We start from the raw sequence: 21,245 nt of genomic DNA, 5'->3' as shown, positions 1-21,245 counted from the left end.
TCAGAACGCGCTGTATCTTTAAGACGAGCTGCACTGAAGCCCATCCTCACTGCTCCCAGCTGGATGACTGATCTGCATCAGGACCAACCTCTACAGAGATGCCTGAGACCTGAACATCCTCATCAGCAGAATGAATCAGTGGAACACCTCTGACATTTCCTTTGCAGACATGGGTGGGCAAATACTTCTGCTACACTATGGCTTCAATGTGCTTTTCCTGTCTTCATCTCTTCTATCCTGAAACCTCCCTTCCCCCTTAATTCCCACGGGGTGGGTGCAAACTGTAACTGCAGCTGGAGGAGAAAAATACCAGGGGAAGCTCTTCTGACCTCCCCCTAAATCTCAAGGTGAGACCCTTTTGCCATTAATACCTGTTTTCCTTGTTTCTGTGTGTTGTTGTGTAGCTGGGCAGTGTGATATGTGGTGAGGATGCTGCTGGGTTATGTCTTTATAGAGGAGGGGATTGTACCCACAGAGTGGTGTATCACTAGTGATGGGTAGGAGGATAGAGCATTTGCCTGGCCTTCATAGTAGGTGTATATTGCTGCTGTTTGTATCCAGGTAGCAGAATATATAACACTGGGCACTGGGGGAGGAGAGCGTGTACACAGAGCTAACAATTACACCACTGAGGTTCTGGAAGAGGGAGTATACACTGTAAATGCAGACAGGCAGGACTGGGGGGATATATAAGTAATGTGTGGGGGACAGAGGCGATATACGGTACCTGTACCAGGGAATTCTATTCTATAAATTATAGAATTCTATTCAAATAATACTGAAAGAAACCCATTGTACTGATTACGAATTACGTGACGTAATATTGACCCCTGATGCATTTTGTGCAGCAGAAACAGCAGCGATTTCATGTATTTATAATGTGACAGAATTATGGATTTATTGAAATGACTTGTATGCTATGTATGCTTTGATTTCACTAGTATTAATATTTGGCCAAATATTGCCATTTAATGTCAAATATCAAGACAAAAGAGAATGAAATATTAGTAAATAGGCCGTTACTTAAGTAATGAATTTATCTCTATTCATTTACTCCAATTTACCTACTTATTCTGGGTACAGACACTTTATTGGGTTTCATTCAGATACTTGGCCAGAGACCAGAGATTACTTTTCACTTTGTTTAACCATTTCATGCCTGCTGGGATTTGACCCTTTCATTGCCAAACCGAATTTCACATTTTGTGATATTCAATTCAAATAGATATCATTTTTTTTTTTCTCCCAAGTTAATTACATATTGCTTTCTTTTGGAAGTACATTTGGATAAATGTTTTTAGAAGCTAAAATATAAAAATACGCTTTTCCATCATACTGAGTTTCACATTATTATATATACAAAATTATAATTGACTTGCTGTGGGTACCAAACATGTACTTTATACAAATTTTGGCTTATTAGGCCCAAAATATAGGATGTAGGATTTAGTTCCATATCTTTATCAAACTGATACAGGCGTATTCAATTACCCGCCAGGTTTTCCCCATGGCTAATTGTCTTTGTACTAACTATGTGTGATTGGGAAGGGTTATTCAATTAAATAGATTTTACCCTGCACCTACTGTATTATTAGCGCACAGAAACTCACTGATTCTGAGTAAATTGTGGACTGTGGGGTTTTCCCGCATGGGAGCCTCAACCTGTGACCTTCCTTGTGGAATAGCTTTGCACCATTGGGGACCGATATACATTGGAATCCCCGCTAATCGAATTGCGCTGCCTCCTGTTATTAGTTTACACCATGGCTAGTTGAGTATGCCTGACAGGGTCTGATTCAGAGGTGTATTTATTTCATGTGAGGCTGTGATCACTCACTGATTCTTGTAAAAATATGCAAATGCCTGTTTGCGTTCCCCTTGTGCACCACCATGCAGTGGACTGAGCAAATCCCGCAACGCCCGCTTTTCTTATCAGAGCACTGCTCAATTAAGTTGTTGAATCTGATCTCCCCATCATTGCCGGGCCCAGGGCCTGTTGGATAAGTCCCGTTACCACCCCACTTCTTCTCTGTTGGTGGGGAGAGAGAGAAGTGACTGCTGCAGCAGCAGCCTCTCTCTCCAGCCCAGTAGACATGCTGCTTTGTTCTGCGCTGGATGGTTGCCCTGCTCTCTCCCTGTTGTATGTGCATGGGGGTGGTCGATTGCACCCATCTGCCAACTTCCCACCTGCTGCCTGCCTAAGGTGGGGGGCTGTAGGTACCTCCCTTAATTGGCCATGCCCACTCCAATTACCTTAGCCCCTGCCGCCACATACACTTACGTGACCACTACACTACCATAACCTACTCTTTTTGCATAGATCTGAAGTAATAGTGATGTACACAAATGCATACGTCATCGCACTGTTTTCTGTGTGTATGTACTAAGGGCCAGATGTATCAAGCTTCAGAAAGTGACAAAATGGAGGGTCATAAACAACCAGCCAATCAGCTCCTACCTGTCATGTCACAGGCTGGGTTTGAAATATGACAGGTAGGAGCTGATTGGCTGGTTGTTTATCACTCTCCATCTTATTACTTTGTGAAGCTTGATACATTTGGCCAAGGATTGATACTGGGCTGCTTATGCGCAGTTTACTGATTCTCTCTGCTAACATCCGCTCTTTCAGCTGTGTGCACCTCTGAATCAGGCCCTTAGGATGTTATTCTGGTTGACAAAATTCGCAGCCTTGGGAGTCCACCAGATGCTGCTCACCACCCGCACGGTCCCCCGAATGATTTTGTAAGTGCTCACAGATCTCAGACGCCTCTATGGTGTCTCAGATCTGCGGGCGCCCTGTATGGGAAGCTGACATCCGCTGACGCCAGCTGACCACCCCCGTCTCATCAGGGAATTACCATCGGAATGCCTATGAACGCTGGGCATTCCCATGGGCAAATCCCCCAGGCTGCCGCCGCCCCACGCCTCCCTGCCCGCACTGTTGTGTGCGAGCACCCGGTGAATAATCTATTCGGTGTGGCCACTTGCACACAGAGGCTGCACATGTGCATGCGCAGTCCCAAAAAATGCGTGTACACGCAGGGGAGCATGCAGACTAGAATCACCCCCTTAGTGTGGGAGAGATACAGAGAGAGAAGGAAAAGGAAGACGCTGTCAGAGGTTTATTTTCTTGTCTGTTCTCTTGTCACTCCTAATGGCATTGGCTGCAGGGGCGAATTTAGGTGTCAGGCCGCCCCTAGGCACAACATTTTTTGGCCGCCCCCCTCATTTTTTTTTTTCGCAGTCTGGACTGCCACTGCCTGCTGGATGGACCCAGAGGGAGAGAGACCAGGATGGGGAGGATTACCTTCACTGTCAACACACTGCCAGGGACGGGCACGCTGTTCGGCTCAGCAGCTGTTCCCGCCCATTCTATAAACAGCAGCCAATAGGCTGTGTGTATAGAATAGTCAATGGGTGCAGGGTAGCAGTGAGCCTAAACCAGTGAGCGGCGGATCCTCCCGGGCGCACCGCAAGGCCGACCGTGATTTCATGTGCATGGCTAGCGAGTAGGCAGCGACGAGCGGCAGCGTCACTCGCCACTGCCCGCTCGGCCATGCTGCTGCTGCCTGGCCAGGACTGGACTGGTGGTGACCAGGGGCATAACTAGACCTGTCTGGGCCCCATAGCAAAATTTTGAATGCCGCCCCCCCCCCAGCACACATGGGATTTGAATAGTAAATGGGGAGGGATATGACAGTAGAAGGCAGGACCGGACAGGTTGGGTACTGGTTAAGGTCTGATTGGGTAGCTGATCGGAGAGCTAAGGGGGGCATGGTAACAGACACTGGGATGGGGACAGTGGATAGTTGGTTATATTGGGGGGCACTGGGCTGGGGGCGGGGGATGGTTGGTTAGATGGGGGGCATTGGGCTGGATATTTGATGGGTGATGAAATGGGGGGCACTAGGCTGGAGACGGAGCATGTTTGGTTAGATGGGGGCACTGGGATGGGGGATGGTTGGTTAGATGGGGGTACTAGGCTGGATGCAGGGCATAGAGCAAAACTTGAGCGCTAGGGATGGTGTATTGTGCTTATACACAGGTGGCTGCCTTCTGGGAGAGGGTTGCCGCCCTCAATACAAGAGATACCAGAAACAAGAACCAGTAGGCGCCTCCTGTATATCAGTATAAATTTATTACACAATTAACAATCACTAAATAACACACATAGAATAAAATAAAATAAAGGATAAAAGGTATTGGATACATTGCATGCTTGCACTATTCAATTAAAAGATGAGCATATCAATGCGTTAGCATAAATGTGTAACAAATAGTTACCAAGTCCTGGATTGGATCAAATGGGACAGTAGTAGCAGTCACTCCATGGGGGGTAATCCCAAATACAGTCTGTGTTGGTCGAATATTTTTTGTAATCCTCCCGGCAAGGGTAAATGCTGGAAAAAATGGAGTGGATCCCTCACAGCTGCAGGTGACCGTTTGGGGATGGTGCCTTGGTCGCTTGGCTTGTTTCTGGATGCAGGGCATGGTTAGTTAGATGGGGCACTGGGCTGGGGGATGGTTGGTTATATGGGAGCACTGGGCTGGGGACAGGGGATGGAAGCACTGACCTGGGGATCACTTGTCTGTCCAGTCCTACGCACAATGCATGCTGGGGGAGCCACCAAGTCATCCCTCCTTGCTGGGTTTGATGATTAGCGCTGCCGGTGGAGCTGCGCCTGGGGAAGCCGCCATTATCTGCGCCGGGATTCATGTTCAGTGACGGGGAGCCAGCAATTCGTTACCCCTCCTCCCCACTGGTTCTGAGGATCAGCGCTGCAGCCGGCGGCCCCAGTTTGGGTCCGGCGCCGAATGGGGGGAGACACTATGCTCAGTGCCGGGATTTGTTCCGGATGGGGGACCCCCACATCACATCTGGAGTCAAGTAATTTCCCCCCGCTGGATCTCTCACGGGGACGGGGATCGGCGGGAGCCGCCGAGGACAGTTCCCACTGCTGTACCTTTAGATCAGCGCTAGGACTAATGCACTGGTAGAGGCGCCGGGGGGTCTCCCGTACATATGCGGTAGGGATGGGAAGGAGACCATAGCCTCTGCTGGGGAGGGGACTTAAAAAAACTTCAAGAGGGTGCAGTGGGATCCCCTCACAGGCAGCCGGCCGTGCCGCCCCTAATAGGTGCCGCCCCTAGGCCCGTGCCTCATGGGCCTAGTCACAAATCCGGCCCTGATTGGCTGCTCCTTTAGGGTTGGACCCAAGTCTGTTCTTTTGCATTAGACATACATCCATTGTCATACTGGTCATTATTGTGCTAGATCATTTGGACTCAATAGTCATCATTGCCTTGTAAGGTCAGCCAGAATCGCACCATGTGTACACTGCAGGTGACAGGAATGCACGGCCCTGTGACATATCTATCGCCCCCCTAATAGATCATGCAGGCGAGGCAATTTTGATTAAGCTACACACACAGTCTCTGACTAAATCGGCCTAGTCAGAATCACCCATGGGCATAGCTGAGCTGAGGAGGATGCTGATGACGTCAGTGGCCCCTCCCTCCCAACGTCCCGACAACACCTGCGTATTCGGGGGCACTCACAGAGAACGCTGCTTTTCCACCGCCAAACACCCACCGTAGCCTGTGAGCGACCTGTACGCGGCTAGTCATTGCAAGCTCCCTTTGCACGAACGGATTGCACATGCGCTGCAGATGCGGGGTCATTCATTAATCGTCAGGGCTGCAATTTTGCAGACCTGCGCTCGTATCTGAATCGGGCCCTTAGCCAAAATCGGCTAAGTCAAAATTGCATTGCCTGCCTGCAGTATGTGCACCCCTTACCTCTGTCCTTGGACTGGCAGAAGATGTGAGGGTTGGGCTGAGCAAGCACTGGCCAAGTATATATAGTTACATAGTAGGTGAGGCTGAATAAAGACTTGCGTCCATCTAGCTCAACCTATAGTAATGACATATTCACTTAATTGTGACTTGCATGCATACATAAACTTGCCTTTGGGGGATGCATTCAGCATCCTGGCAATTATATAGACGCTGGCAATTATATACAGATGCCGGCACTTATATACAGACGCAGGCACTTATATACAGACGCAGGCACTTATATACAGACGCCCGAACTTATATACAGATGCCGGCACTTATATACAGATGCCGGCACTTATAAACAGACGCCGGCACTTATATACAGATGCAGGCACTTATATACAGACGCCCGAACTTATATACAGACGCCGGCACTTATATACAGACGCCGGCAATTATATACAGACGCCGGCACTTATATACAGACGCAGGCACTTATATACAGACGCCCGAACTTATATACAGACGCCGGCACTTATATACAGACGCAGGCACTTATATACAGATGCCCGAACTTATATACAAACGCCGGCACTTATATACAGACGTAGGCACTTATATACAGATGCCGGCACTTATATACAGACGCCGGCAATTATATACAGACGCCGGCACTTATATACAGACGCCGGAACTTATATACAGATGCCGGCCCTTACATACAGACGCCGGCACTTATATACAGATGCAGGCACTTAAGGCCCCCATACACTATGCGATTTGGTCCCGATTTCACCCGATTCAGATGGATCGTGCAGTGAAATCTTGCCAAATCGCAGGTATAGACACCCAGTCCGACCCAATGCGCGGTCCCGTGCGCATCGGGTCAGAGTCGGGAGGTCGGACCGGCTGCACATAAGATTTGCTAAATCTTATGTGCAGCCGGGCAGGGGACACAGAGGCGGCGGATGCTGGCGAGGGAGATGGGCAGGGGGAACCGGAGCAGGGAGCTGTCAATGCTCCGTCCGGTGGAGGGAGCAGGGGGACGCTTCTAGTAGCGCAGAGGCAGTTGACGCTGCGGGGGACAGCGTCAGGCAGGCAGGGGGAGCGGGAGCTGTCAGCGCTGGGGAAAAAAAAGCCCATACAATGAATGGGCAGACTGTGATTGGCTGAGCGCTCTCTCAGCTAGTCAGCAATTGGCTGAGAGAGCGCTCAGCCAATCACAGGCCGCCCATTCATTGTATGGGCTTTTTTTTTTTTTCAGCGCTGACAGCTCCCGCTCCCCCTGCCTGCCTCTACGTTACTGTCGCCTGTGTCCCCCCGCAGCGTCCGCTGCCTCTGGGCTACTAGCAGCGCCCCCCCAGCCACCTCGCAGCGTCCTCCACCCGCCACTTGGATGTCCCTTGCCCCCCTGCTCCCTCCACCTTGTAGCTCCCCGGGAGTTGCAAATGATACATCACATGCGATGTATCATTTGCAAAACTTGGCACATCCGTGCCTAATCGTGTGTCCCCCTCCCGGGGAGCTGCAGGGGGAAATCAGGTCCAACTTGTCCTTAGGACAAGTCGGACTAATGTATGGGGGCCTTTACATTCAGATGCCCAAACTTATATACAGACGCCAGCACTTATATACAGGTGCCCGAACTTATATACAGACACCAGCACTTATATACAGACGCCGGCACTTATATACAGACGCCGGCACCTATATACAGACACCAGAATGTGAGATGTGATGTTATGTGTGCATAGTATGTGATGTGATGGGTGGTTACAATTGTAAGCACCTGCACCTACGCCATTGTTTAGCGTCAACTCCAGTATCCACGCCACCCCAGGCCCGGTGGCTCGCTGCTCTCGCCACACTATCTAAAGTCAACTCCACGCTGGCGTGGATAATGGGGGTATGAAAAGGTCGGAGGACGTGTTCTGCCGCCGCTCGCCACGCTTCGGGGTGGTGTTGATTGTGGTGGTGTTTTATGAACACATTTCCCCCTGCGAAATCATGCATCTGATACAGTAAGGACGACGTGTTGACTAAGAAGTATAATTTTCTTAAATAACTCATAAATAATGAAATAACAGCTAATAAAAACAATTCATTTAAAATAGTGAAGATTAATTAAGGAAATGTAATCATGATCAAAAATGTAATTGTCCTTCGGTAGCAGTGTCAGGGCGTGGAGGATATGCTGAAAAGGGTTATCCCCACCCAAAGTTTTCCGCCACATGAACTCCTCAAGGTATGACTGTAACATGTGCCTTGCGGTGCCCCGATGGCGTTTATTGCGCCATTTACATGCGCCCCACATCCTTTCAATGTTCTTTGTATGGACCCCCATTGATGGGTCGATGAAATTGTATCGGTGGTTCACCTGGGCGTGCTCATATCTGGCTAATTGGAGCTGCTCTGTGCTATACGCCCTCCAACGCCCTCCGTGTATATAGTAGATCCAGGCTCTACGTTGGCGATGATAGCCGACATCAATGTGGTGGCATCGCGGGTGGCAACTGCCCTGTTTCCCTGCAGATTCCCCCAAATACCCATTGCTGGGGTAACATCCGGCCTACATTACTTTGCCTCATGATGAATAATGTTTCGTCCACCTCCACTATGCGGTCTGGGCCACCGATACGGTGTACCGCTCTAAGGCTTACCTTTAGCCGACAAACCTTCACATGGCACCGGCACATACCTTCCTTAATACTCAGCAGCATACTGTGTCCATTGGCGCAATTCGCCGCCACCGGCAGTAGATGATTGCGCTGAAAGAAATCAATTGCCTCTGCCTCCGGCAATGAAAACAAGTTTAGCGCAGCAGCCATTTCAGTCGAAATTAGGAAAACACCAAGAATAAATCACTAGCTCACAAATGTACGTCCACTCCTCTCACAAAATCACCTCAGAGTGATTTCTGTGAGGATGTGACAGGGGGCGGGATTAACAGTGAGCCAGGGAGCGGGAGACAGTGAGCGGGAACGGTAATGAGTGAGTGAAATCGCATCGTATCGCATGTCACTATATTGCAGCATGCGATTTCAGTACGTTAGCGTACATACAAAATCTGGGCGCCGTGCTAGGAAACAAGTACCATGTCGACTTTTTCATGTCGACCGGTTGACCATTTTGACCCTGTCAACCTATTGCAGGTAGAACTTTGGTGTCCACCTATTGACTGTCTATCTAGACATTTTAGATCTATCAACTGGAATCAGGTTTAGGAGATGGGGTATGAGGGTTAGGTTTAGGCACTAGCGGGGAGGGTGAGGGTCAGGAAGGGGGCAGAAGGAGTGTAAGTATACTTACCTGACCCCTGTTGGGATTCCCTCCCTTGGGATGCCGGAGTCAGTAGGGTGGCCGCACCCCCCTCCCGTACGTGAAAACATAATGATGTGAACATTCATTGGCATCATTTATTATTGTTTATCAGCTGTAATCATTATATGAACATAATACATAATACATAGGGGATGATTCTGGATCACTCTCATTTCTGCGCAGGCGCAAACCCCAACTGCGAACGGCCGCAGCAATTTGCAATATCACCGGTCCATTGGCATGGAGCGGTGCGGGGGGCAGGGCGGTGGACTCAGGTAGGACCTATCGGAACACCCAGCATTTCATGGGCATCCCCGTGAAAACGCTGCCCGTCCCCATGAAAACGCTGGGCGGTTCCATGGGATTGTGGGCAGGACGAGGTGTGCCAGAGGCCTGAAAATATAACCACTCCACTGACTTATATTTGTGGAGGCAGGGGAAATCATTTGATGATCACCGAGCATCGAATGATTTCCCTGCTGTGGGCACATGCGAGAAGAAGGGGAAACGGTGGCGGGAGGCGTGCTTCCGCCGGGGCGGCGTTACAATGACTCGGTAAGCTGCAAGCTTCGCGGTTTACAGAGTCATCCAGAATCACCCCCTTAATGTACAGATTGCAATGCCTAGATCATACCTGCTTACCTTTGTAGTCCCCTCTCCGTGAGAATCCCAGAGAGGAGGCACTGCTGGACAATTTGGGGGCGATGCTCTTACTTAGGCCCATCCCCCAACATGGGAAAAAGTTTATGATTTGTGGGTCTGCAGCAAGGGGAGGGGCTAAATGATGTGATTCATTTAATTTAGCACTGTCCACTACATACAGCACCACAATTCTGTGATTATCTTTTCATTGTGCCTCGCTCACAGAGGATGCAGAAGCTCGCTGGTCTACTTGTAAAGCAGGGCACCCTCTCTGACCCTGCTCACTTTTATAGTAAAGTGGGCAATAACGGAAATCACTTTGCCATTCCGTCTGGTCTTGCTACTTGCCCCCCGCCAACAATGCCCTGAACATACATACATGCAGTACATATACACTGTATATACATTTATACACTCCCTATATACATACACTACCATTCAAAAATGTAGGGTCACCAGGACAATTTTGCGTTTTACATGAAAATTGACTTTTATTTATCAAATGAGTTTCAAAATGAATAGAACATATAATGGTACTTGTGGATTATCACAGCTCCCATCGCATGCCATCGCATGCCATCTATAGTGGCATGCGACGGCATGCGATGGGATGCGATTTTTGCTGGTTTTTGCAGGTTTTTTGGGGGGAAAAAATCGCATGCGATCGCTAACAGAAAAGCATCCAAATGCTTTGAAATTAGTATGAAACATGTTCAATGGCCCCCAAATGGCATTTTTGAGGCTGTACCACCCCCACTATCAACGCGAACCCGAAGCGTGGCGAGCACAGCGAGCCCGCGAGGGGCGGCGGTACGCGTCCTATGACCTTTTCATACCCCCACTATCCACGTCGGCGTGGAGTTGAGAATAGAAAGTGTGGCGAGCGCAGCGAGCCACCGAGCCCGAAGCGTGGCAAGCGTGGCGAGCGCAGCGAGCCCCGCGATGGGACGCGGACACCTGTGAAGCCCGCGAGAGGACGCGGATACCTGTGAAGGTATCCGCGTCACCTCGCGGGGCTCGCCATGCTTCGGGCTCGGTGGCTCGCCACACTTTCTATTTTCAACTCCACGCCGACGTGGATAGTGGGGGTATGAAAAGGTCGTAGGACGCGTACCGCCGCCCCTCGCGGGCTCGCTGTGCTTGCCACGCTTCGGGTTCGCGTTGATAGTGGGGGTGGTACAGCCTCAAAAATGCCATTTGGGGGCCATTGAACATGTTTCATACTAATTTCAATGCATTTGGATGCTTTTCTGTTAAAAATCGCATGTGATCGCATGCGATGCGATTTTTTCATGTGCGATGGCCATCGTGGGAGCCGTGATTCTCCACAAGTACCCATATAATCAATACATTGCCTAGGTTAGAAATAATGATTTTTATTTGAAATAATAATTTTGTCCTTAAAACTTTGCTTTCCTCAAAGAATGCTCATTGTGCAGCAATTACAGCATTGGAGACCTTTGGCATTCTAGCTTTTCAGTTGTTGAGGAATCTGAAAAAAATTTGCCCGATGCTTCCTGAAGCCCCTCCCACAAGTTGGATTGGCTTGATGGGCCATATGGTCAAGCTGCTCCTACAGCAGCTCAATGGGGTTAAGATGTGGTGACTGCGCTGGCCACTCCATTACAGACAGAGTACCAGCTGCCTGCTTCCTCCCTAAATAGTTTTTACAAAATTTGGAGTTATGCTTTGGGTCATTGTCCCGTGGACAGCTCCAGTCAAGCATTGTCCACAGGGAATGGCATGGCGTTGTAAGTGAGTAATGTAGTGATAGCCTTCCTTATGCATAATCCCTTTTACCCTGTACAAATCTCCCACTTTACCATCACCAAAGCAGCCCCAGACCATCACATTACCTCCACCGTGCTTGACAGATGGCATCAGGCATCTTCCAGCATCTTTTGACTTGTGCTGCGTCTCACGGATGTTCTTCTGTGTGATCCAAACACCTCAAACTTCGATTTGTCTGTCCACTTTTTTTCCAATTTTCCTCTGTCCAATGTTTGTTCTTTTGCCCATATTAATATTTCCTTTTATTGGCCAGTCTCAAATGTGGATTTTTCTTTGCCACTCTGCCTAGAAGGCCAGCATCCTGGAGGTACCTGTTCACCTTAGACGCTGACACTTGTGTTTTGCGGATACCATTTAATTAAGCTACCAGTTGAGGACATGTGAGGCATCTATTTATCAAATTAGAGACTCTAATGATTTATTTATTTGTTTGTTTATTAACAGTTTATTATATATTGCACACATATTCCGCAGCGCTTTACAGAGTATAGTTGAACATTGACATCAGTCCCTGCCCCAGTGGAGCTTACAATCTATATTTTCTATAACATGTACATGCACACACAGACATTCTAGGGTTAATTTTGTTAGAAGCCAATTGACCTACCAGTATATTTTTGGAATGTGGGAGGAAACCGGAGTACCCAGAGGAAACCCACGCAAGTATGGGGAGAATATATAAACTCCGCACAGTTAGAGCCATGGTGGGAATTGAACCCATGTCCTCAGTGCTGTGAGGCAGTAATGCTAACCATTACACCATCCGTACGGCCCAACGATCTTGTCTTCTTGCTCAGTTGTGCACCACAGCCTCCCACTTCTCTTTCTACTCTGGTTAGAGCCTGTTTGTGCTGTTCTCTGAAGAGAGTAGTACACACTATTGTAGTAAATGTTCAGTTTCTTGGCAATGTCTTGCATGGAATAGCCTTCATTTCATTTCGAAGAACAAGAATAGATTGTTGAGTTTCACAAGAAAGTTCTCTTTTTCTGGCCATTTTGAGAGCATAATTGAACTCACAATTGTGATGTTCCAGATGTTCAACTAGCTCAAAGGTGGGCCAGTTTTATAGCTTTGCAAACCCATTTTCAGCTGTGCTAACATGATTGCACAAGGGTTTTCAAATCATCCATTAGTCTTCTAATGCGATTAGAAAACACAATGTACCATTAGAACACTGGAGTGATGGTTGTGGAAATGGGCCTCTTTACACCTATTTAGATATTCCTTTAAAAACCAGATGTTTGCAGCTAGTATAGTCATTTACCACATTAACAATGTATAGAGTATATTTCTGATTCATTTGATGTTATCTTCATTGAAAAAAAAAATGCTTTACTTTCAAAAATAAGGGAATTTCTAAGTGACCCCCACATTTTTGAATGTGGTGTACAACCATTCACTCCCTCTCTCATCCTTCCAATGCCTAGTGCCTACATACATACAGTGCATACAGATATTCATACATACATACATAGCCTCTCTCAGATAATGTATAATTATATACATGGCCTCATACATACATTCATATATACAGATGTAGCCTCTATTATCTTTGGCCGGGGCTCGCAGCGCCTCCCCTCTGGCGAGCACCGGCGGACAGGGGCTACACTGAACTGGGACACACGTGCGTCCATCTGTATATTTATTTATTTACAGCGCACACATATTCCGCAGCGCTTTACAGAGTATAGTTGAACATTCACATCAGTCCCTGCCCCAGTGGAGCTTACAATCTATATTCCCTACCACATGTACATGCACACACAGACATTCTAGGGTTAATTTTGTTGGGAGCCAATTAGCCTACCATTATATTATTGGATTGTGGGAGGAAACTGGAGCACCCGGAGTAAACCTACGCAAGTACGGGGAGAATATGCAAACTCCCCACAGTGAGAGCCATGGTGGGAATCAAACCCATGACCTCAGTGCTGTGAGGCAGTAATGCTAACCATTACACCATCCGTGATGCCCATATGTATGTAGCACGGAGCATTCGTGCCGAGAGACGCGCTATAAGCAGGACAGTTGTGCCGATGGGGTCAGTGAGTGCTGTGAGCAGCCCCGGTTCGTGTTCCTGTATTGCCAGTGTGGAGATTGTTATTATGCCATGTGGTTCAAAGTCCACTACTGATGATTATTGCGGTACATGTCGTCAGGTGTTAAAGTGAGGGGGAACGGGGTTGGAACTGTGTTCCACCACCTCTAATGGTAAGGTGGAACATTTAACCTCCACATTGGCCCTCCACAGTAATTCTCACAGAAAACCATTCTAGCTGCAGGGGGATGCCAAAAACCCTACTACTGGGGCAGGGGCTGGCTGGCAACTTTTAGCCTGGGGGGCAAGTCCAGCGCACTGGCCCATAAGTAACAGCGTTAAATGGAGGTTTTTCGTATTAATAAAAAAAGATTAGGACTGGAGTTGATTATATCGATTGGAATAGATAGATAGATAGATAGAGAGAGAATGTTCTCTCTCCTTGAAAATGGGATGCATAATAACATCAGAAGCTGCTCCCCCTGTATAATAAAAAGAATAGGCCACCGCAGGCTGCTCACCCTGTATTATAACACCACAGGCTGCTCCACTTGTATTATAATAATAATAAGACATCACAGGCCCCGCCTCCTGTATGATAACAGGACACCATAGGCTGCTCCTCCTGCATAATAATACTAGGACACCACAGGCCTGCTTCCCCTGCATAATAATAACAGGAGGACACCACTGGCTGCTCCCCTCCCCCGGCATAACAGGAGGACACCACAGGCTGCTCCCCCTGTAAAATAACAATAATAATACCAGGACACCACACACAGGCTGCTCCCCCTGTATAATAATAAGAGGAGGAAACCACAGGCTGTTCCCCCTGTAAAATAGCAATACCAGGACACCACAGGCTGCTCCCCCTGTATAATAATCATCATCATGATAATAATACCAGGACACCAAAGGGATGATTTCCCTGCATTTAATAACAGGAGGACACCACTGGCTGCTCCCCCCCCCCCCCCCCCCCCTACATAACAGAAGGAAACCACAGGCTACTCCCCCTGTAAAATAGAAATACCAGCACACCACAGGCCTGCTCCCCCTGCATAATAATAACACGTGCCTTTGAATTTTTCGCTGCCCTCCGAATCCAGGTCTGTGTGTCCTGCAATACCACTGCTGCGGCTCCCGGCTTTCCCACGCCGCTGCCACAGCCTAGCTCAAACTACTGTACATCGTCCGCCCGCCGGCTCTTAGTTCCTCCGCGAGTCCACAGCAGTTGCGTGGGTGGCGTCGGCGTCATGACGTCACCCGCGCATCGAGTCACTGCCAGGAGGAAATCATTCCTCATGCAGGAGGCCGGTGGCCATATTACTGTAGGTGCGGCCATGTTGTGAAAGCCGCGGCTACAGGAGAACAAGCAGGCGGCCCATAGCAGTCCCTTATAGAGCGGCCTGGGGGGCACATGGCACCCTGCCCCCCGGCCCAGCCCGCCTCTGCACTGGGGGGGGGGGGGGAGGTAGTAGTTAGGTGGCATAGAGAAATTAGTTCCCCCACCACTGCATGACCACTTTAAGTCCTGCATGTCGTACACTTCTGATTTTAATTTATTACATTTTACTAAATGATACTGCACTATTGGGCGCCCCTTCTTTCACTTGTGTTGTAGATTGTTCGTTGGTGACCCCGCAGGAATCAGGGTTGAATAAGGGAGCAGCGGTCCATAAAAACGGACAAGTGTTTTTTTTTAAAGGAAGAGACTGAGAACTAATTACCAGAGACTCTGAGGCATATTAACAGCCGGTGTCAGCGCACCTATTCCTTCTTTGTTTGATAATATATATATATACACACATACAGGACATACATATACTGTATACAGCCATTCACTCCTCATATATATACATACATACATACAACATACATCCGCCACCCCTCCTCCCCAGCCAGGGCATGCTTTTTAATTATTTACTTACTTAATTACCTTTGAAAATGTATTCTTATTTTTATACATTGGAGAACCCCATTAGTGAAGGGAGTCTCTAATGAATCTTCCCTACACTCAAACAGTTTTATATTGAGAATTATTTGGATCTTTTAGCAGATAATGAGCCGGATGTTTCGCGCTGTGAAATCGGCATCCGTACGAGTTTGATGGATGCCGGAATTGCACTGCATTGCATCCGGAACCCATAAGCATCTGAGTAACAATTCCTGAAATAGTTGGCAGTGGAGATCCAATCTTTGCATTCTTGTAATCCTCAAGTACTTATGTACGGTCTTCACCCATAACAGCTCCATTTCATAAGGAGTAAAGTCAGTTCCACTGCTCTCAGAAAGCAGAATGGCAAAATAATAAAGAATAGTCAGCTACAAATCTGACTATAGGGCCTTATTCTGGTCTGTGCGGACGGAGCCGAATATGCGGCCAGGACCGTGCGTCCTAAACTCCGCCTTTCGTATGGATCGCTCACTCCGTCCGAATGCGGTAAGAAGCTGTCCGAACGGACCGCAAGTGTATTTCTCATGAATACACCTTCTCCATCTCAGGGAACCTCCCCCATCATTCGATGGTCGCAGACCATCGAATGCAGGACCGAGTGGCCAGGCAGCTCCCGCAACCTCAGACCACTCGGGCATTTCTCCGTGCAAAAGCAGGGATCTGGGCGGGCAGCTGACATCCGGCAATGTCATATGTCCGCCCCCTACACGTGCGTCACGACCGCATTACCATACGTACGCCCAGCGTTTTCATGGGAACGCCCATGAAACGCGGGGTGTAAACATATGGTAATGAGCCCAAATAGCCCTTCACACCCCTCTCCACCCCCTGTTCGTAGTGTACACATTTCATGCGGAATTTGGACGTGCGTCCCGTTCGCACATGCGCAGACACAAAACATCGGCGGACCGACCGCACGCGGACATTACCGCACCAATCAGAATAAGGTCCTTAGTGACAGTGGCAAAAGAATAGTAAAATCACAATGCTGAGGTCAGGGTAGGCGGCAACAATCCTAATTGCAAAGTTTACATAAATGGAGTGAGGTTGTGGCCAGTGCCGGGCACCGGAGCGCCCCAGGTGGTGGGGGACGCTCCAGTGCTCACCAGGGGTAGGGAGGGGGATCGGGTGATGCGGCAGTGGACGCCTAGTCAATCCGGAGGGGGTGGGGGGGAGTTGCGGCGGCCGCCGATGCCACTCACCTCAATGAGGGGGGGACCTGTTGCAAACTGAGCTGCGGACGGCCTTTAAAAACCATCCTAGGTCCAGTCTCTGTTAGTCGATAAGCCCAACCCTATAAGAATAATAAATGACTCCTTGCATCTGTCACACCAGGAATTGTTTGAAGGTGTCAAGGCAATCAATGCAAAACTAATTGATGTAAGCTGCAGTGGTGTAGAAGCAGCAGTATTACCTGTTATTCTAGATCTAAAGGTCCACACCAGTTTACAGCCACCTCTGTTATTCAATGGTCTCTTGGTGTCATGTGAGGGTCAATGTTTTTAATTTTGTTACCTGTGGGGACCAGTGTGATTGTTTTTTTTTCTCATATGAGTGCCAATAGGGTTTTCTTTTCCTGTGGGAGCCAATTTTATAATCTTGTTTGGTGTGCCATGAGTTAAAAAAAGGTTGAAAATCACTGTTCTACAATCTGGCAATACTACTGACAGGGCCTCTGCTCCTCCAGGTGACCCCTCAGCTGTTATCAAAGGTAAAATTGTATTAGGATTCAGTTATAGCAGCATCAGATATGGTCATCGTGGATAAAGGAATGTCATGGCAATGGTCGACACATTAAAAGGTTGACATTACTTTTATTTGGAAATGTTTTCGTTTCTTTGGACTTTTTCATACTTTACCATCCATGTGGACTCTGATTTGGAACAGTAAAGTGGTGGCCAAAAGCCGGTCATATGGCGTGGAACACTAATTTGGAATCCATGTGTTGAAATCTACAAATTGACACCAAAAAAACATGACTTGACTGATGACTGACACACTGTCAAACCTTTATACCAGTGGTTCCCAAGTTTTCTTGACCAGGGCCCCCTAGAATATCAGCATTTGTTCAAGGCACTTCATGTCAAAACATTTCTTATGGATGAATAAAAAAATAAAGTAAATTGTGCTCAGCTGTCACCCTTGGGTTCAGTTATGTGGTGAGGAACATAAGCTGTGGTTCTAATTGTCCATATATTTTATAATTGGCAGACACCAGCACTGGTTTTTCCTATCACTTTTGGCATAAATTATTTGTTTTGGTCATGGACCCTCAACCCGAGGCACCCCAGGGTGCCTAGGCACACAACTTGGGAACCACTGCTTTATACCATAACCGTGTAAGTGTTCCAGCACCACAAATATAGAGATGAAATCATGGGCCTGATTCAAACAAGCTTGCTATGCAGTGTATACTCACAGCCAGGGCCCCCGAGAGGGGGGGGGAGGGGGGTACTAATTATCCGGGCCCGGGCTTGCTGGAGGGGCCCGGCGGGGGCCCTGGTCCAACTCCCCCCCTTCCCCCTCAGTCCCTCCCAGGAAGCAGGTGCAGCACACACCTCTGACATGCTGAGCCTGCTGTCAGCACAGCACAAGCTGTAGGTGAGGGGACATGCCTCGTGCGGTTAGGCCACACCCCCACAATTTTACCGGGGCCCGGCATACCTCTCTGCGCCCTTCTCGCAGCGAACAGGGCAGCCGTTCCCCTGCTATCTGCCCATGCCCGCTTCCTTCCCTCTACTGCCTGTACGGGCGGCTTGGCGAGTGTGATACTTGCACAGATCCCCACCATCAGAAATGGGGCTGGATGGGGTCTGAATTAGGCCCTATGCGTGGGGCCCTAGAGTGTGTGGGACCCCTGGGCGACGGCTCCAGATGCTCCTGTTGTTGATCCGCCTCTTAGTACTAATTCATTTAATTTCAGAGAGTGTCTGTGGCTTGGTCTTATAAGTACAGAACTGTCTCTTCATACCATTGCATCATACACCTACAATGCAGACACTACACCGTCTACTAATGTAAATACTAATAACAAATGCAATATGCTTTGTAACCGTGCTAAGTACTGAATCATTAAATATGAATAAGCTGGATGATATTGAGTATCTGGAAGTTGGTCATGGGTATGATGCATTATTTTAATAAAACAAAATGCAGTGTTGATGATCTGTTCCTGAAGATGATGCATTAAACAGTGATGCAGGGATTCTGTATCATCAGCCTGATTTAGAGTTGATTGCAAATGCAAAATCTTCTCAAAATGGAAAAATCCATGCTGCACTGCAGGTGGGGTAGATGAAACATGTGCTGAGAGTTAGATTTGGGCGGGGTGTGTTCAAACTGAAATCTAAATTGCAGTATAAAACTGTGATGTAATTAAGCCCCGCCCCCATTTCGGGAAATAGCCAAAATCTCTGATCTCTATGGAGGGGGCGGGGCTAAAATGACACAGGTGTGTCTTTTAGCCCCGCCCCCTCCTCTGAGACCTTTAAATGCCGCGATCGGGGGGCCCCCCTGATTCCGAGTGGGTTGCCCACCCTTCCGGGGGGCCGGGAGGGGGACCCGATTTTCGGGAGACTCCCGGTAATTCCGGGAGGGATGGCAACCCTGCCATAGTTCAGCAACATCTTTTTAAACTAAAAACTCCTAGGCACACACAAATCTGCTGTTGCGACAGAGGCGTGTGCTATCAGGATCAGAAGTGGTGAGCCTTATAGCCGGTGACTGGGAGGTGGTTAGGGCCACATGCAGAAATGCTCCATAAAGTGGGCGTGTCATGGGAGTGTCGCAATAAAAGCAGCTGGGTTCCCATACTCACATCCACAGGCATTGGAGGCCACAATCAGGGCTGATGCAGGTTTCATGGTGTCAACCAATGGTGCCGTCTAGGGCACCATTATTACCAGAGGAGAGGCTGCAGCACAGTTTAAAATTAAAATAGGGGAGCCACACCAACTTCCATTCCAAACTGACTCACTGGCAGTTGGTGTTTCACTCCTATTTGAATTTTTCACTGTGCTGCAGCCCCACCTCTGTAGCCGCCACTGGTTATTACTGTGTACAGGTGCTAAAAATGGGCAACTTCGTCTTGGAGGTTTGGATGCTCGGATGTACTCCAGCCAAGGAGTCTGTAGAATGTCCGCTCTCACGAGCAGGGCCCTCTTCTCTCATGTAATTGTCCTTCTTTAATCTAAACCATCTTTGACTGCTCCAAATCCTGTGGGTTTCTGCCCTGCTGATACTTATTCCAGTGTCCTCTAATGATGCAGCTATGCTTATGTACCCTGTACTTGCCCTGTATTGTATACAACTGTAAGTCACTGTTTTGCTTTTAAGCTTATGTACTCTGTAATTGGGCGCTGCGGATCCCTTGCAGCACCATATATATAAAGGATATTTTAATAGCGTAGCTTACTTTCTAGATTATTTTTGGTGACGATCCCTTTTTTCCTCCCTTCATACTTAACTGAAATTGATAATAAGGTACCATTTTAACGAATAAGTTCTCCACTACTGACAAATTGTTAATATAGAATTCCACATTGTATTGTTTGTTTAGAAATCAAAGTAAAAATTGACTTTTGGCCCATACGCATGCAATATATATATAGATAGATACTGTAGAATAGATAGATACAAATGTTGATGCTATCTGTCCTTTTTCCTAAGCTCGTGGCACTGGGGAGTCATTTGAGAGTCATCCAGCTCACACATGGCAGAGAAAGTACCTTCTGCAATTCAGGACCCAGTTACAACTGAGGATGGCACATGCCCGCACCTACAGGACTCAACTCTCCTTGCCACCCACCTTAAAAAGGTGGAAAACCATATTACGGATGCAAGACGCTTCTGCCATCTTCCAAAACGGTCTTCTGTGGATATTGAATTTAAGGATTTGTCTTATTCTGTGAGAGAGGGACCATGCTGGAGGAAGAGAGGTGAGTGAAGAGGTCAGTGGAAGCATCATCGAATGGGCAAATAGGAAAATATTTTAACCTTCATAATACAAATAAGATATTATAATAAAGTGTGTTATACAATAAAAACTCTGTAAGCCATGTAGTAAGCTCAAAAAGTCCACTAAGCAGAACAAAGGGCCTTATTCTGGTCGGTGCGGCCGGATCCGATTATGCGGCCAGGACCGTGCGTGCGAAACCCCGCCTTCCATAAGGATCGCCAACTCCGTCCGTACGCGGTAAGAAGCTGGCCGAACGGACCGCACGTGTATTTTACACGGAATACGCCGCCTCCATCTAAGGGAACCTCCCCCATCATTCGATGGTCACAGACCATCGAATGCAGGACCGAGTGCTCCACCAGCTCCCGCAACCTCAGACCACACGGACATTTTTCCGCGCAAAAGCAGGGATCTGGGCGGGCAGCTGACATCCGGCGATGTCATATGTCCGCCCCCTACACGTGCGTCACGGCCGCATTACCATACGTACGCCCAGTGTTTGCATGGGAACGCCCATGAAACGCGGGGCGTATGCATATGGTAATGAGCACAAATAGCCCTTCACGCCCCTCTCCACCCCCTGTTCGGAGTGTTCACATATCATGCGGGATTTGGCCGTACGCCCCGCTCGCACATGCGCAGAGACGCCTCTGCACATGCGCAGACACAAAACATCGGCGGCACGAACGCACGCGGATATTACCGCACCAACCAGAATAAGGGCCAAAGTTATTTTTGCTCTCACCATTGGCCACTA

At 48.3% G+C, this 21,245-nt stretch overlaps 1 protein-coding gene across 3 annotated transcripts in view; it reads left to right on the top strand.

Annotated features, from left to right (window-relative positions):
• The first annotated feature begins 38 nt into the window (after positions 1-38).
• The window catches only part of ABCG4 (ATP binding cassette subfamily G member 4), a 66,835-nt gene continuing 45,628 nt past the window's right edge, over positions 39-21,245 (top strand). The window contains exons 1-2 of one of the 3 annotated variants that reach the window (XM_083162485.1): positions 39-347; positions 20,200-20,468. In XM_083162485.1, coding sequence (XP_083018611.1) covers positions 20,243-20,468 — 226 coding nt within the window. In that variant the 5' untranslated portion in view covers positions 39-347; positions 20,200-20,242. Of the gene's footprint in view, positions 348-20,199; positions 20,481-21,245 lie in introns of those variants that run through there. The other 2 variants (XM_083162484.1, XM_083162486.1) reach the window with 2 other exon arrangements.

The sequence above is a fragment of the Crinia signifera genome, chromosome 19, assembly GCF_055691185.1.
Source record: "Crinia signifera chromosome 19, ASM5569118v1, whole genome shotgun sequence".
Lineage (NCBI taxonomy): Eukaryota > Metazoa > Chordata > Amphibia > Anura > Myobatrachidae > Crinia > Crinia signifera.
The sequence above is the reverse complement of the archived record's forward strand: the minus strand, read 5'-3'. Positions and strand labels throughout refer to the sequence as shown.